This window comes from Schistocerca piceifrons, chromosome X, assembly GCF_021461385.2.
Source record: "Schistocerca piceifrons isolate TAMUIC-IGC-003096 chromosome X, iqSchPice1.1, whole genome shotgun sequence".
Taxonomy (NCBI): Eukaryota; Metazoa; Arthropoda; class Insecta; order Orthoptera; family Acrididae; genus Schistocerca; species Schistocerca piceifrons.
The window spans coordinates 73,693,131-73,710,028 of NC_060149.1; the positions used below are offsets into that span (position 1 = coordinate 73,693,131).

Here is a 16,898-nt window from a genome sequence, read left to right on the forward strand (position 1 = left end):
TATCGTGTGTGAGCACTTTGCATGGAAGATATTCCTCAGGTAAGTTATTTGCTTTTGAGCTTTGAGATTATCATGTAAATCAGAAATAACAGCAAAGCAGATCTCAGGTCTGGTTTGCTAACTCATGTGTGCAGAACACATCATTTTTGTGCACTACAATAGCATCAAATTATTTTGATTCTTTTAGCAGGGAATGGAAATGCAGAGTCAAGACTGCTGTCTACAGTTAGTAGTCATTCTTAAATTTTGCAATCGGAATTATCAAAGTGACAGATATACATCTGGAACACACAATTTTAGTGCATAATAGTATCACTTTCTTTAAAACACATATTACATCATGGTAAATGGTTTACTATGCCTTTGGTTTTTAAATAAGCTGCCACAAAAATGAGAAAGTCAGAAACCAGCTGAATACTTCTGTAGTGTACTACATGAACAGTCAGTGATCCTACACAATTTCACACATTTTTTATCCAATACTTGTCACAGGCTGCAGAGCAATCCTTCATACAAGAGCTATGTACTGAAATGATCATACAGCATTAATGGCCAAGAAGTAGTGCAAGTTGCTGCATTGCAGTTGTGACTTTACTGTAATGTAAAATATGCAAAAACTGTGATGTACATTTCATACTACCAAATACATCCTCTTACTCAGAAACTCATATGCTACTCATCACTTACAGTTTTTAGTAACCCCACCGGGTGTGCAGATGGCTGATACATACATGTTAATAGGTATACCATTGCTTATGTTTGCTGAGAGCACTTGCAGCACACATTAGCTTCTGTAGTGGTTCAAATATAAAGCCGCTCAGTGCTACAAGTGGATTCGGCGGCACCAACTGTTTACTGTGTGTTTAATGCTACAGACAATAGCTTGTGGACTCCATCATTTCTTGCCTATATGGGACTCTGATCACAAAACACATGTTATCCAGCAAAACCGTGCTAGGGCTTCATACTACTGCTCTAGAACAATAGCATAGTAGTTTCTATTTATGGTTTAGATTAATATTTCACCACAAACTATTGCTGGTTGGTTCACGAACTAGCTGACAATTTATGTTATTGGTACTGAATTTATTCATGTCCAGTACATGTTGTGGCTAGAAATGAAAGTTACAACATTGGCAATGAGGGGTCGCAGTTTGCTTCACCAAATTTCTCAAGCTGTGGCAGTAACAGCTAAACCAACAGTATGGCTTGATCAAACACTTAACTCATTCACAGAAAGAACAATGGTAGCAGCTAAAACTGCAACAGGAGCAGCAGTAGCAGTAGCACCAGCATCATCATCATCATCATCATCATCATCATCAGGAATGTCTGAAATATGTCACTAATTCAACACAGTTTCATTCACAGGTGTTGCTATTCATTCCACCAATCCAGTCATTTAATGAGGCCCAAGAAGACTGGGAAGCATACAAAAAATGCCTTGCATTGTATTTACCAGCAAGTGAGATTAAATGTCCAGGATGCGAATAGGTCTTTATGCTATTATTAATCCTCAGTTATATTATTTGGTTCACAGGTGTTACTGTTGGCTGATATATATAATCTTTATCGTCCGAGTATTTTTCCAACAAAACGAATACAGTAGCAAGGCTAGAATTCTTACATCAATATAAGTTATAAGCTTTAAGTTATGCAGCTTGGACTGCAGAATTCAGGGAGGAAACTGAAAATGTAAATCCACATGTGAGTGTGGTAAACCATATCTGAAAGTTTAATTTGTGATGTAGTGATCCATGTATCCCTGGATAAGGAGCTCTGAACACAAGCTTTAAGACAACCTGAACCATCCCTGGCTGAAGTGCTGTGCATTTGAAATTACATGCAACAGTGGAAAAAATTCAAGGGACTTTTCTCTTTGATATTGTTGTGTCACTCTCAGTGATCAACCAGTTGATGTACTTTAGAGTAGATGCTCCTTCACTCAGTGCAGTGGAATCAAAGTTGTTCGCATACGGCCACTGTGAGGTGCTACTTTTTGCTCATCAGCAATGTCACTTATAATCGGGTGCCTCAAATACTGTCATTTTTTGTTGTGGAATATATTTGTCCTCGATATATATTCAGCTTCTGGATTTTCTTTACATTGGAAGTAGATCCCATCAGCTAGATAGTACATTGTTTTGCCACTTTATGCTTTATACATAATTTGTACAATTGTTTGAACCTGGTTTGGTGACAGCACTTTACTTTATGGCTCTGTCTTTTAAGACTGCAGCAAGTACGAAATTTTGTAAGGATCGCCCGATTCTGTTGACCATTAAGGATGAGGCTAAGATTGATCTGGATAGACTGTCCCCGACTTCTTACAGCCAGTGAGTGGGCTTTGGGATCAGTGGTGGTCAAGTACACTGGGGGCTCTATTTGATTGTGTGGTCACTTTAGGCAAACCATTCTGCCTCAGGCAGACACTGATTCTTGTCCCTTTGCCTTTGAATTCTTTTCTAAGCTTTCAGGAAGTAAACTACGCTCTAAAATCAATCTAACAGAGGCAGTTTCTCGGTTGCTTCTTGATGAAGTCTCATGGAAGATATTAGTCTTAAACACTTTGTCTATACAGTAGAGTCCCGTTAATCCGAACTAATTGGGACCAGACCTTGTTTGGATTACCGATTTGTTCGGATTACCAATTTGTTCGGATTAGCCGGAGAATAAAGTATACCAAGCTGATAAGTAGGTACACCATGGTAACAAGTGTGGGAACAATGGTTCACTCTCACTCCCTGCCCTTGTTGTTGTGCATTGTTGAGACCTTTGCAGTGTCTGAGGTCAGTGCACTGCCAGCTGGCTTGCAAAGCACTTGGTTATCGCTGGTATGCATAACAGTTGTATTGTATTCATTCAGGTGTAATGGTGTACATATTTTCGTCATGAGTAAACAGAAACATACAACGTTAACTCTCAAAGAAAAACTGAATGCTTTGAAGCGGATAGACAATGGTGAGAATGTATCTAAACCTTGCAGCGGAACTGGGTATTGGTAAAGCAACCATTTGCGATTGGAGGAAGAACCAAGTGAAGCTCGAACAGTTCTGTGCAACACCTTCAGGAAAAACACTCGACATTCAACAGACTCTGAAACAGTCCCAGTATAATATAGTGGATGAAGCTATTTTCCTCTGCTTTATGCAGGAAAGAGAAAGGGGAACTCCTTTGAGAGGAGCACTGGTTCAGGAGAAGGCTGTTTACCTGAACAAGTTAATGAACGGTGATGATCCTTTTACTGCGAGTATGGGTTGGTTGGACAGATTCAAAACAGTCATGGAATCCATCAGCTAACAATTACTGGAGAGAAGCTCTCTCCTTACTGTGATGCAGCAAAGGAATACTTGTGTGAGTTTGCAAAAATGATAAGAGGGGGAAAGTATTCCCCCCAACAAATTTATAACGCTGATGAGACTGGCCTTACTTTTAGGGCATTGTCAACAAAAAGCCTGGCATCAAAAGCAGAAGACCATGCTCCTGGTTTTAAAATGTGCAAAGATCGTGTGACTTTATTAGTATGCAGCAATGATGCTGGTAATCACAAGCTGCCTTAAATGCTGATCGGCAAATCTGCTATGTCCAGAGCTTTTAAAAACTGCAACATGAAGTCCCTGCCCATATATTATCGCAACCAGAAAAAAAGCATGGATGGATGGTAATCTGTTCAAAGAATGGTTTCATGACCAGTTTGTTCCCTCTGTTCGAGGGTTTTCTAATGAAAATCATTTGTCTCCCCATGCAATCCTTCTAATTGGTAATGCACCATTACACCCCAGCACTGAGGAATTATGTGATGGAGAAATTGTGGTGAAGTTTTTGCCTCTGAATGTTACACCACTTCTATAGACAATGGATCAGGGCGTACTGCAAACATTAAAACTGATTTACAGAAAACAATTTTTAAGAATGCATTCCTTTAGTGGACAAAATAAAAAAGACCAATGTGAAGGATATTGTTTATCGGGGCACTGAGGCATGGCAGAATATTTCAGAAAATACTCAGTGAAAATCGTGGAGAAAACTGTGGACATCTCTTGAATTTCAGGATAACCTAGTTGAAAATGAAGAGGAAAATCTACTACAAATGATACAGGCAATACCTGGATGTGAAGAAGCTAGTGAAGGAGACATAGATGAGTGGATGGCAGTAGATGGGGAATGTGTGGAGAACCTTACTGACTCTGATTTAGTTGCTGCTGTGACTAAACACCAGGAAGAAGTGGACTGCTGTGACAGAAGTGACAATGAGCCTGAATGCGACACAGGAGAGCTGGTGCCACACAGTGACGCAGCAGAAGCCCTTGACCTTGTGCTACATTATTTGGAGCAACAGCCCACTGCTGATTTGATGTTTATGAGACGATGGTGCAACTACGTGCCATATAACAGTCTGATTTGAGTCATATGTAAGTTTCTGTTTTGTCTGGTAAAGTGCTCATGTATATCACAGTTTTTTTGTAGTCTCTGGTCCTTGCCTATTACATTTAATTTAATTTAAAGAACAAAAGGGTTTCCATAATGTATACACACGGTAATGGGGGAATACCAGATTTCTTAAACAGGGGTTTACAAGAGTCTCTAGGCTTGCACCCAAACAAGATTCTAATGGCCCTTTTTTGTAGTTTAAAAGTGCTATTAGCTGTTTTAGAGTTTCCGCAGAAGGTGACCCCATATCTAAGACGAGAATGAAAGTACGCATGATATGCATTCAATACTGTTTTCTCACTACAGCATGATTTTAATGAACAAAGAAGATAACATGTTTTGCTCAGTTCTGCATTGAGACATTCAATATGCTTATTCCATCTAATGTTACTCTGCAGCCAAAGTCCTAAGAATTTGGTTTCAGTACTGTTACCAACTGGTTCGTCATTGATAGAGAGTGATGGGATAAACATGTCCTTGTTAGGAACATTGTGGAATTTTAGAGCAACGGTTTTCTTACTGTTTATTACAAGCTGATTACTCTGTGCCCAGCTGCTAAGTTGTTTCGTGACCGTGTTTACTGTCTGCTGTAACTGTTCATTGTCATCTCCTTTTAGTAGAATTGTGATGTCATCAGCAAATATGATTGTTTTGTGTGCATTAATATTTAAGTTTAGATCATTTATGTACAGAAGAAACAGAAGGGGTCCCAATACGGATCCTTGGGGTACACCACATTTTATTTGTTTATAGTCAGATAAGTGATTGGATACAGTTTTTAGTTCAATATTTGTGTGCTTGACGCACACTGCCTGCATACGATTTGTCAGGAAGGAACTGATCCACTTGTTGGACAGACCTCGAATACCATATCTTTCTAGCTTTGATAGCAGAATTTTATGGTCCACCATGTCAAAAGCTTTTGACAAGTCAATAAAGACTCCTATTGTTTCCTGTTTTTTGTCCATCAGGTTTAGGATGGAACTGATGCACTCATAGACAGCACTTGTCGTTGACCTCTTATTTCTGAATCCATGTTGTTCATTACATAGGATGCTGTTTTTATTTATAAATTTCATAAGTTTCTCATACATAACTTTTTCCAGCACTTTAGAGATGCAGGAGGAAATTGTGATGGGTCTGTAGTTATTTACATTGTCTTTATCCCCTTTTTTATATACAGGAATAACTTTTGATGTTTTCAACACATCAGGGAAAGTGCCTGCCTGAAGTGAGCAATCGCATAAATGTGCGAGTACTTCAATTAGGTTTGATGCGCTCTTCTTTAACATTGTTGCAGGTATACCATCAATACCTGCCGATTTGGAATTTTGTAGTCCTTTTACTGCTTTAGCTACTTCATCTTGTGAAACAGAACTGATGTACATTGATCCTCTACATGCACTTATTTTATATTCATTTGCCTGGGTGCTCTTAAAGTTTGATTGTAACATATTTTCAGCAACACCTGTGAAAAAGTTGTTAAATGTGTTGGCTACTTCTGAGGGGTTTGTTACTTTTTTATTTTTATGTGCTAGTGTTATATTTTTCCAAGGTTGTCTGTATTCTCCACATTCTTTTTTATAACACTCCACATAGCCTTTGATTTATTAGCTGAATTATAAATGATTTCATCATTATGCATTATTTTTGCTGCTTTTATTACTTTTCTTAATATTTTGGAGTATTTTTATAGTATGCGCATACTACAGGTGAGGAATTTTTTGAGTTACATATTTCATGAAGTAGTCTTTTCTTCTGGCATGAAACCCTTATTCCCTTTGTGATCCAGCTGTTTGTTCTAGAGTTTCCCCGTATGGTTAATGTTTTCAGTGGGAAAGCAAGTTCAAAGAAATGGGTTAATGTATCAATGAAAGTGTTGAATTTTTCATTTATATCGTTTATTTTGTACACTCCTAGCCATTTTTCTTTCTGTAATAAGTTGTTGAAGTAGTTCACATTATGCTGGTTATAACTTCGATATGCTGTTCTGAAAGACATGTTGTTAATAATACTGCCTTGTACTTATATGCTTAATATTTGAGCAAGATGATCACTAAAACCTGCATTGAAAATTTTTAGTGAGGTGTTGCGTAAACTCTTCTTGACTAGAAACTGATCAAGAGCTGTTTGGCAAGTTCCTGATACTCGGGTAGCTGCTTTCACTTCAGCCTTTAAATTGTAGGACGTTGAAAGGTTCAAAATGGTCTCCCTATTTCCACTATTCGTGAGGAAGTCAATATTGAAGTCACCACAGATTATCAATTCACAATCCATTTTATTTACTTTATTTAGCAATGACTCCATTTTGTTTAAGAAAAGTTCAAAATTCCCGGACGGTGATCAGTAAACTGTAGCAATAACCAGGTCGAACTGAGTAATTTTTATAGCTGCAATTTCGTAATCCTTTTCGACATTTGCCCTAGTTAAGTCAGGTAGTGTAATAAAATCTATATTATCCTTTGTGTAAATTGCTACCCCACCCTGCTTGCTGTTTTTCCTGCAGTAGTAAGCAGCCAAGACAAATTTGTTTATTTTCGTATTCTGGATTAATTCTGGATTAAGCCAGTGCTCAGAAATGCATAACACTGAGATATCATTAAGTCCATGTGTTAATAGAACGTTAATTTCATCTATCTTATTACGCAGGGATTGCACACTATGGTGATAAATTTTTAGTTCGGGCGTATTCACGATTTGGTAATTGGGAATCATATTTACAGCATCACATACCTCTAGTTTAAATTAGGAACATCAGCAGTGTTGTATTTTCATTCTTCTTTCTTGTTTATTTTGTTTTCCTCGCTGTTGGAAGGATGTTCAGGAAGCTGATAAATTGTTCTATCCCTTACAAGTCTTTCTTTAATTATTTCACTAACACAATCACAAACAAATCTTTTCCCTTCATGGTTCAAATGCATTCCATGCTTCGTGTGCAGATTTCGATGCAGCTTGCTTACATCAAGTACATCGCACTTAGTGTATTGAGAACACAGTTTCCTTATTTTAATGTTTGTTTTCCAAATTTCTTTGTTTACACACGAACTATAAATCAGATCATGCCTATGAGGAAGTGTGGCAACTACTGTGTTTCTGCATTTATTAGCTTGTAAAAAATTCTGTAGCGTTTTCACGCAAACCTCTGCTTCATTTTTTGCCACATCGTTTGAACCCATTATACAGACGATACAGTCATTTTCTTGCATTAATTTCGTCTGAGAGTTAATGTCTACAACATTTTTACATCGGGCTCCCGGTTTCACTACACTACTCACTGCTATGTCGCGATTTTTCTCACGGAGCATGCTGGATAGATTCCTGCCATAACTGTCTGTTAGTAATAGTACATTACTCTTTTTACCTGATGATCTGTGTTTGTTGTTGACATTATTTGAAAAAACGCTATTCATTTTCAGTTCACTGACTTTTTCAAGTTCACGATCATTTGGAGCGTCGTTATCACAGTCACTTGTTTGCAAAACATGGTATTTGGTTTTTTTCCGAAAATGTGACAGTTTTAGCAGACTTTGTTGTTCTTTTTGTAGTTGGAACACTATTTTTGTATGGCACTTTTACCCACTCAGACGATATATTACTTTTGTCTTGCATCACTTCACTTAGTGTTGGCTTCGATCGCAGATCCCGATTTTCTTTCTTGAGTGAGTCAATATCGCTTCTTAAGGAACTGACTATGATTTGTAAGCTAGCAATTCGTTCTTTTAGCGTTGTTATTTCAGCGTTACAATTCTTACAAACTCCCTTTTTAACAGCATAACTACAACTATTTCTCAAGTTAGATTCACACATTTCTACACTCGCGGAACACAGATGGAGACCTGAGGCACACAGTTTTCCTGACTAAAGGTGTTGACAAGGCAGAACACGCATGTATCTTCAAAAATCTGTCTTTTTGAAAGTCCTGAAGGTAAACGGGGCAGGCGGGCTTTGAAACCCCACGTGTAGAGTGTATGGAGGATACCAGTCCTCCAGCAGGTGTCGTAGGCTTTCTCCAAATCAACAAACATGGCAACAGTCTGGTAATTCAAAAGAAAACTGTTCATGGCATGGGTTGACAAAGTGACAAGATTGTGACAAAGCAAGCTGGGATAATTTTAATTACCCTCTTGTTTTGCCATCTGCCTCCTTAAATTCATTTTTTCATGTTTATCTAGTTACCATTAACATATGTGAATATAATCCGCATTTTCATAAAAGAGAAAGACTGGCCCTTAATTTTAAAGAATATAACACCAGATCTAATTCTGTGCCTAGTTTTATGTATGTAATTGATTTTCTAATTTATTTTGACTATTCCTAGTTAGTATCTTTCATTATAGGAAGAAATCAGTAATTGTTTCGTAACTTAAATTCTATTGTTGGCATATAAACAAATATAAATTCTGCACTAATTATAAATGTTTGGAAGGCGAAATGTTATTAATCTTAAAGTATCTATTTGGCTCTAGTCAAAAACATGTTAGCAAAACCAGCCATTCATTAATTCGAAAGTAATTAACAGTTTTGTCAAAAGTATTGTTTACATAACTACATTTGTTAATTTCATGATTTAAACAAATAATTCAGCTTAACTCTTGTAGTAGAAGAAACTGTTAAAAAGATGCAATTTTTCGATGTATTCAGTTAATTTAATGAGTTAAGTTTTAATTGTAATTGTAATTTCTGTAAATTTAACTTCGAACAATGTGAAGTTTCAGTACCTATTATTGTGAGGATATATAAGGGCCCGGTTTTTGGTCACAAGACAGTCAGTCCATGGCCATGTTTCAGATGAGCAACCTGTGCTGGTTAGAACAACAACAATGCTTGAATTTAACAGTGTAATAAGTGTTAAACAATTAGGCCATCTGTAAAAACAATGACAGTGTCTGCTCCATACGTATCTGATTATTCTTCAAGAACTGTGAACTTTGTGGTTAGGTTTTTACTGCTCACAGATGTTCAACAAGAAACTATAGTAGTAGTAATCTTCGTTGATCCAGTATGGATCGTGGGACGACGTCTGGCATGAACTTCTTGATGCAATAATTTACCACTTGAGTCTGTGTCGCCTGGCCACCAAGAGTTGTTGCAGGATGATTGATTCACGGATCCAGTTATATGGCTCCTTCTGTGTATAGCGATTTTACGACTATGACGAGTGGAGCCTGAAGAAGGCATCAATGTAATGCCGAAACTGGTAGCACATAGAAGTTCATAAAATAAAATAAACTTCTAAAAATCATATGGCTGTTGGTAAATTATTGCATCAAGACAGTAGTAGTATGTGGAGGTTCGCCTGCTAACTATTAATGAGGCTTATCAAAAGTTTAAAAAATATTGTACTGGCCATATAACTGTGTATTATTAGGGGGTTGTGAAAAGTGAAATTAAAGTACTGTGAAATGCAACTGTGCACCAGTCGGCTACATTATTTACAGTAGTCAGTGTCGGAATCCACAACCCATTTTTCAGCCAGTGTAGCAATGCAATACATCAACACTGAGGACAACAAACAAAGAAATAAAAGCAGGTGGAACCACTACAAGTGTGGTAGGGATGCTCATGAATGTGACTGCCCTCCTCCTCCTCCTCCTCCCCGATGTATCAATTGCAACTGTGACAATGCAGCCTCTGCTCGAGAATGTCCCGTATATCCCAATGAGTGGGCTGTCCAGGAAATCCAGGTGAAGGACAAACCCTGTTGCCCACAAGTTGTTGGCTAGTTGAAAGCCCCACGTTTTACCATCTGGCACTTACAGTACTGTTCTTGCTACACCTGTCTCCATGAAGGGCCACGGCCAAACAGACTTGCAACCTCAAATTCAGCACCACGGTTGTAAAATACCCATTGCCATGGTAGCACTCCTATCTCCTCTGACTCCAGCTGTGCAACAAGACCCAAATTGTCGCCTCTGGTGGTGAAATCACCTGCTACACAACAGAAGGAATATACCCACAAAGACTTTTTAAATCTCTCCAGCCAACAAACATCTGAGTCTTCAGCTGCCAACTTCAAAGGCTCCAAGAAATCAAACAAAGGCAGATGGTCTTCTCCTTCGCTGACTCAGAGATCCTCTTCAGTGGTTTTGCGGCGTGATATCCTCACATGGCTGACATCCGTTTTGTCAGTGCACACCACCAACCATTTTTCTACCCTGGAATCCACAGTCCATCCCAGTGAGAATGCCAACGCCTCCATAGCTCTCATGGAGCAGAATCTTTCAACCTGTGTGCCCTGTAGCAGTGAGTCTTTGAAGGCTGGCACTCAGCAACCACTTGGGTGATACACTTCTCCTCTCATCTGGTAAATGTAAACAGAATGAGGCTAAAGATACCAAGACTCTCCCAGCTGCACCTCAGCTCCTCGTGGTATCACTTACTGAAGGAGGTCAGTCCTTTGTTATGGTTAATCCATTTTTTATTCAGAAACTTGTTGATGCAATTGCTGGCTCTGTCAAATCCTGCTCTTGTTTATGCCATGGCACTTTGCTTTTGGAAACTAGTAGTGATCTCAAGCACAACTGCTTGCAGTTTCACTTCTCCACAGCTAACCTGTTCATGTCGGGCACCATCTTCATGTGGTGGTATTTACACTAGGCTGTTTGACGGTCTGACTGGGGGAGAAATCCAAACTTACCTCTCTGATCAGGGTGTCCTGCAGCCAATCGGGTGATAATATAGACTGATGCATCCATAGTGCCTACACATACTTTATTTCTCACGTTTCATAGATCAAAGATCAAAGTGGGCTATGAAGTCATCATGGTCTGACAACACATTACAAACTCAGAGTGCTGCTTCCAGAGTCAACATTATAATCGCACTCGTGTGTCACGTCAAAACCCAGCCTTCAGGAGCACACAGGGAGGAAGGAGAAACAAAGTGAAACCTCTAATGCCGAAGCAGAAGAAGGGTATGAGAAGGAGAATGAAGAAAGAAAGAAAGAAAGAAAGAAAGAAAGAAAGAAGAGAAAGAAAGAAAAAGTGGAGGGAGTGTTCTGATGTCAGGCTACTGAAAATTCAGAACACATTCCCAAAAATATCTGACACATGGTCCCCAAGGGAGGTGAAGAAGAGTAGCAGGAGGACAGGCATTCAGCACAGAAAAGGGAAAAGGTGCTGCAAAGGCTGGGGCCCCATGGTATCCAAGCACAAACTCACTGAAGATTGGTGAGCCTGCTGGGGGAAGAGGATGGAATGGAGAGACCAATCACATTTATGTCAAAGACACTCCAGCTCATGAGAGTTACTCTCAGGTCAAAAACAAACCAGCAGTCACCATTTTTGTGTCCATAAATTTTGCATATTTATGAATGGTTGTAAATTTCTTCTTACCACCAACCACAAACTGTTCTGTCACTTTTTCAGGCTGGCTACTCAATCCTGGAAAAAAAGAATTCCCCGATAATTACAGATGTGAGAGGGATGATGGTGACAAGAAGTTCCTGATTAGTTACTAGTGAGCAGGGGGAGGGGGGATGGGTGCTGCCACAATAATGACTTTTCTTTCCTCTCAGCTGAGCTGAGCTATATACCAGGCATAATAAGTAGTTTTTAAACTCTACAACTTACATGGAATAATAGTCATATAATTAACAAACTTTGAGACATTAATTATTTTAAAATTTGTGATTTATAAATCTCAATAATATTCAGTTTCAGTGCTAGGTTAAAAATGCATAATTTACTGAGATTTGATGAAATTCATAAGACTCCATGAGATTTCCCAGATTTTTACAGGTAAAATATAATTCCCTGAGGATTCCAGTTTTTCCAGAAGAGCTGACAACCTGCTTTTTGTACCCAGGACTAAATTACCAGAGTGTATGTGGCATTGCCTTTGTAATGGGCCCTCTATCTGGTGATTTTCCAATATTCTATTCATTATCACACTTCATTCAGAATTATAACACAGACGTATTGTTTTGCTTTCCAGCAGGTGCAGATTCTGAATTTGACTACCAGAAAACAGATTTTTTTCAGTTAGACAACCAACCAGATCAACTTCTGAACAAGTTCTCTATAATTTCTCAGAACATTAATTGTCTTGATATGACCTGCTTCTTCAATGAGTGCTGTAAAATGTCCAGTTTGGTTTGTCTCCCAAGTGCTCTGGTGCAGATACACCTGGTCTTTGCCTCCTCCCCATTCTTCCCCTCTTCATCAGCAGCACTAACTTCCAGTTTGGCAAGGTGTGGTGTTCCCTACAGAAGATGACGAATGGAGCCAGAAGGTAGTACCATCTCCTTTGCAATGACCCTGTGTTTCAGCTTATGCATAAGCCCACAGGCAAATTTCTAGACTGTATCAACTAATACGCCACTATGTGTACTGGCCCTGTGTAGCCCCAATGATTTGCATGGATGGTGCAACAGTTTGTCATTCACCAAGCACACCAATCAGCCCCCAGCCCCACACCAGTTGCTTCAGCCATGACCAGTACTGACACAGCTGCGGGATGGAGGTCACATCCAATTTCAAGGCTCTTTCCTGGGGTCTGCACATCATGGGCTCCTTCTCCCACAATCCGTACGTTGTCCACCTGCAGCAGACAACAATGGCAGCCTCAATGGGAGCTTTGACTGGATCATCACAACAGAAGGTGCACCCACAAGATAGTGACCGACGGCAGCCCCAATTCACAAAAGTCAATTACAAAAGGTTTTGCACCCACAATGATATTAAACATATTATCACAGCTCCTTTTGCATTGAGCATTAAATAGGCTGGCCGAATGATCTGTTCACACCTTTAATGTGCAAATGCTGAAAGCTTCAAGATCTGCTTCATTGGCTCCACCACTAAACACCTCCCTAGCATCTTACAGGTCCACAACCATCAATGGTCGAAGCCCACCACAGCACCTCTATGAGTATCTTCACAGGATGCTTCTGGATCTCCTGTGTTAACCCCAAGAACACTAAGCAGACAGACACAGACACACAGTTCTGTATGGATGTCTTGATGCGGGCATGCACATTTGGGCAGAGTCCAGGGTGTATCTGGGGGTCCATTGTCATTACTAGAAGTCTCCAGATCCAACTCCATCACAATGGTTGACCGGGACGTCTCCCCAGAACCTTTAGCAATGACATCTACTGTGTCGTCTACCCCCATAATGGCCAGGCAGGTACCAGCTTTATGTGTCAGTTCATGGGAGGAGGTATTTACCAACCACACTACACATGCAGACCGACGATACATACATATCGATACATGTAAAATTTCACATGTCTGGCAAGAGTGCCTGTGGAGGGAACAAGGAAGATATTTCAAGCCAGTCATGTAGTTCCATAGTGAGCCAATTATAAGGCTGCCCAACAGTGGTTTCAGCCCTAGTTACTGCTGCCCAACTCACTTCTACAAGTGGACTCTTCACTGATGACTGTTTCTTATTTGTTTAGTGCAACAGACCAATAACTTGTGGATTCCACAACCTCCTGCCTATGCGGGATTTTGATAATGAAGTACATTTTTTTCTACTAAGTCGAGCTTGGACTTTATTCTATTACTCTGGAATGATCTCATAATAGTTCCTCTTTGTGGCTTAGATAACTACTCCATCAATAACTACTACTGTTTAGTTCACGGATTAACCGACAATTTACAGTGTTGTTGCAGAAGTTATTTGTGTTCAGTAAACATTGTGGTCAGCAGTCAGGGTTACACCACAGTTCACTTCAAACTTTCATAATTACAGTTACTTTCACATTTGGTATGAGTTGTAAGATGAGATACATCAGTCATGGAGAAATTTTTGTGTCCTTGCATGACAGTATAGTCAACACAATTATGTAGCAGGTCACACACAGCAAGCATTACACTTAAGATACCACGGCACAGTAAGAAAACTTGCTCGATGATGGACATTATTTGCCATAACGTGTCTTGCACAAAATAAATAAAAATCTTGACCGTTAGCTATAATGAAACCATTTCTTTTTATCATTGAAGCTAATTTAATAATGCCTGAAACAATATCAGAAAAATCAGTTCGAAACCAACTTTGCTGCCAGGATAGCTTCCAGGTGAATTGAAACTTTGATGATTGTTTTGTGACTGTTGTATGGAAGGAAGACAAACACCCCATGTGATGAAACCATAGAATGGAAAGCTGCATTTTAGATGTCCTGTTTCAAGTATCCGATCCAGGAGAACAAGTTATTCCTTAGTGCTGTGAAATTTCAACAACCAGTAAATGCAAAAAACTGTTCTTGTATAATATGAGATACACTACATGAGCACAACATGCCGTATGACATTGTTAGTGGCAGTGCCTCTAACTTCAAAGGCCACTATTGGCAGTTAGATAATCCCAGTGCAGTGTTGGACACATCAGCGCAATTTAGTTAGTAAATGTTGGGCAACAGCTATGTCCAATTTAAATGAAATGTAAATACAACTACAGTCAATTTCTCAAGTTGAAGAATGGAAATTTAAAGGAATCTAAACCCCATATATTACCTGTAGTTCGTAGGTGGAACAGCTGGTTTGAAGCAGTATTCTATTTGGTAAGTAACTTCTATCACACTGTAGGTTTCTTTAAATTGCCAGAAATGAGAGAGACAAGCAAATGTGGTGTAAATTTTACACAAAATCTTAAGGCCAGACATGAATAGGATTTACTCCCATATGGTTTTTATCAAATGTCAGGCAGCTTGTGGAACATGTAACTATACTTGAGGACTCAAAGTATCCAGCATCACCTGTACTTTACCTAAAACTGTATACTTAATCTCAAATTAAATTTTGGAATAATATGTGAAGAACAGCACTTAGAAGATACATAACAAGCACTGTGTGCTCTAATGACATCAGAACAAGCTGCATGCAAAGATGTCTTTGGCAAGCCAGCTAATTCTGGAAAAAAAAAGAGAAATTGAGTCACTCCATGTCAAATCAACATAACTGCCAACACAACCAGCTCTGATTTTAATCAAATTTGGTGCGTTCATTGCACAAAAGGAGAGAATGAAAGACTGCACAAAAGGAGAGACTGAAAATTGCACAAAAGGAGAGACTGAAAGATGTCACCATTTCAAAATTGTAGCATGAGCATGATGACAGTAATGGCCATGCAAAGTTCTAAAAATCTGCAGACAATTCAATAAATGCTGCTGACAAAAATGGTTGGTTCATCTGGGGAGGGGACCAAACAGCGAGGTCATCGGTCCCATCGCATTAAAGAAGGATGGGGAAGGAAGTCAGCCATGCCCTTTCAAATGAACCACCCCGGCATCTGCCTGAAGCGATTTAGGGAAATCACAGAAAACCTAAATCAGGATGGCCAGATGCGGATATGAACCATCATCCTCCCGAATGCTAGTCCACTGTGCTAACCACTGTGTCACCTTGCTTGGCGATGAAAATGGTTGTAACTTCTGTTCTAACAGAGATAGAACCGTGGCTCAGGTAGTTTTGAAAAGAACTATGAACAAATGTTCAAATGATATCCAACATGGCCATATTCAAACTTTTCATAATTAAGGTAAGTGACTCTGACCTTTGATCTTGAATATCTCAAAACATATCAGCTTCAAAATTTCTGAAAAAAAATATATTTGCTTCTTCAAGTAACACTACAGAACACAGTAAAAAAGTGTAGTTGGAATGACATTTGGATTCAGAGGTATAAATCATATCTACAGCTGTGTTTTCCAAAAATCAATACACTTTGAATGCAAACTGCAGAAAAATGAAAAAATACTGAAAAATATGTTAACTGTTAGAAACATGGTGTAATAGTAACACACAGTACGATAGCAATATGAACAGGTCAATAGCAAGTATCTGTAAGATGCGAGGTAACGAACTATGACCTCTGACCTTCAATTATGCAAAACATGATATAACCATCACAGACAGACATAGGAGGAATGAATGGCAAAAAGGTTCATATTTACACAAATAAGTGCAAAGACAAATGTATCATCAGAACACATATACCTCATTACTGGGTAGCAAGATATAACACTGTGCATTGTTTGGTGAAAGGACACACTTCCAGCTTGTTGCTGTTCTTACAGCAACCTTTGTAGGAAAACATTTCTTATCCACAGTAAAGATGCCAGTTTTCTTGGGATTTATTAATAAAGGTGAAGGACCATGTGCCTGTAAGAAGCTAACTGTAAAAAAAAAAAAAAAAAAAAAAAAACAGTGATGTCACCAAGGCATGAGCCTTGTTTGATCACTGTTAGATATTCATTTCTGAAGTTTTGTGAATTGGAGAAAACCTTTGTTTGGATTTTCTTGTGGCTGGTGGAAATAACACAGTGTAACTTGCATCTGCAAATGTGCAAATCTCAGCTAGCCGCTCTTGAAGGATAGATGGTTCTTCACCATACTATTAGTTTTATAATGTATGTGATACACTTTAATGTTACAGGACTGCATGTCATCATCTGAGAGCTGTATATGCACTGCAGACTGGCTTTGGGAGCAAGTCTCTTGATGATACCAGTGATATCA

At 39.0% G+C, this 16,898-nt stretch overlaps 1 protein-coding gene across 4 annotated transcripts in view; it reads right to left on the reverse strand.

The window, feature by feature from the left end:
* Positions 1-16,898, reverse strand: part of LOC124722008 (GDP-fucose protein O-fucosyltransferase 2-like) — a 97,686-nt gene that overhangs the window by 65,921 nt on the left and 14,867 nt on the right. For 2 of the 4 annotated variants that reach the window (XM_047247183.1, XM_047247181.1), the window contains exon 4: positions 11,766-11,813. The exons of the other annotated variants lie outside the window; for them this stretch is intronic. In XM_047247183.1, coding sequence (XP_047103139.1) covers positions 11,766-11,813 — 48 coding nt within the window. The remainder of the gene's footprint in view (positions 1-11,765; positions 11,814-16,898) is intronic. 4 annotated transcript variants of the gene reach the window in all.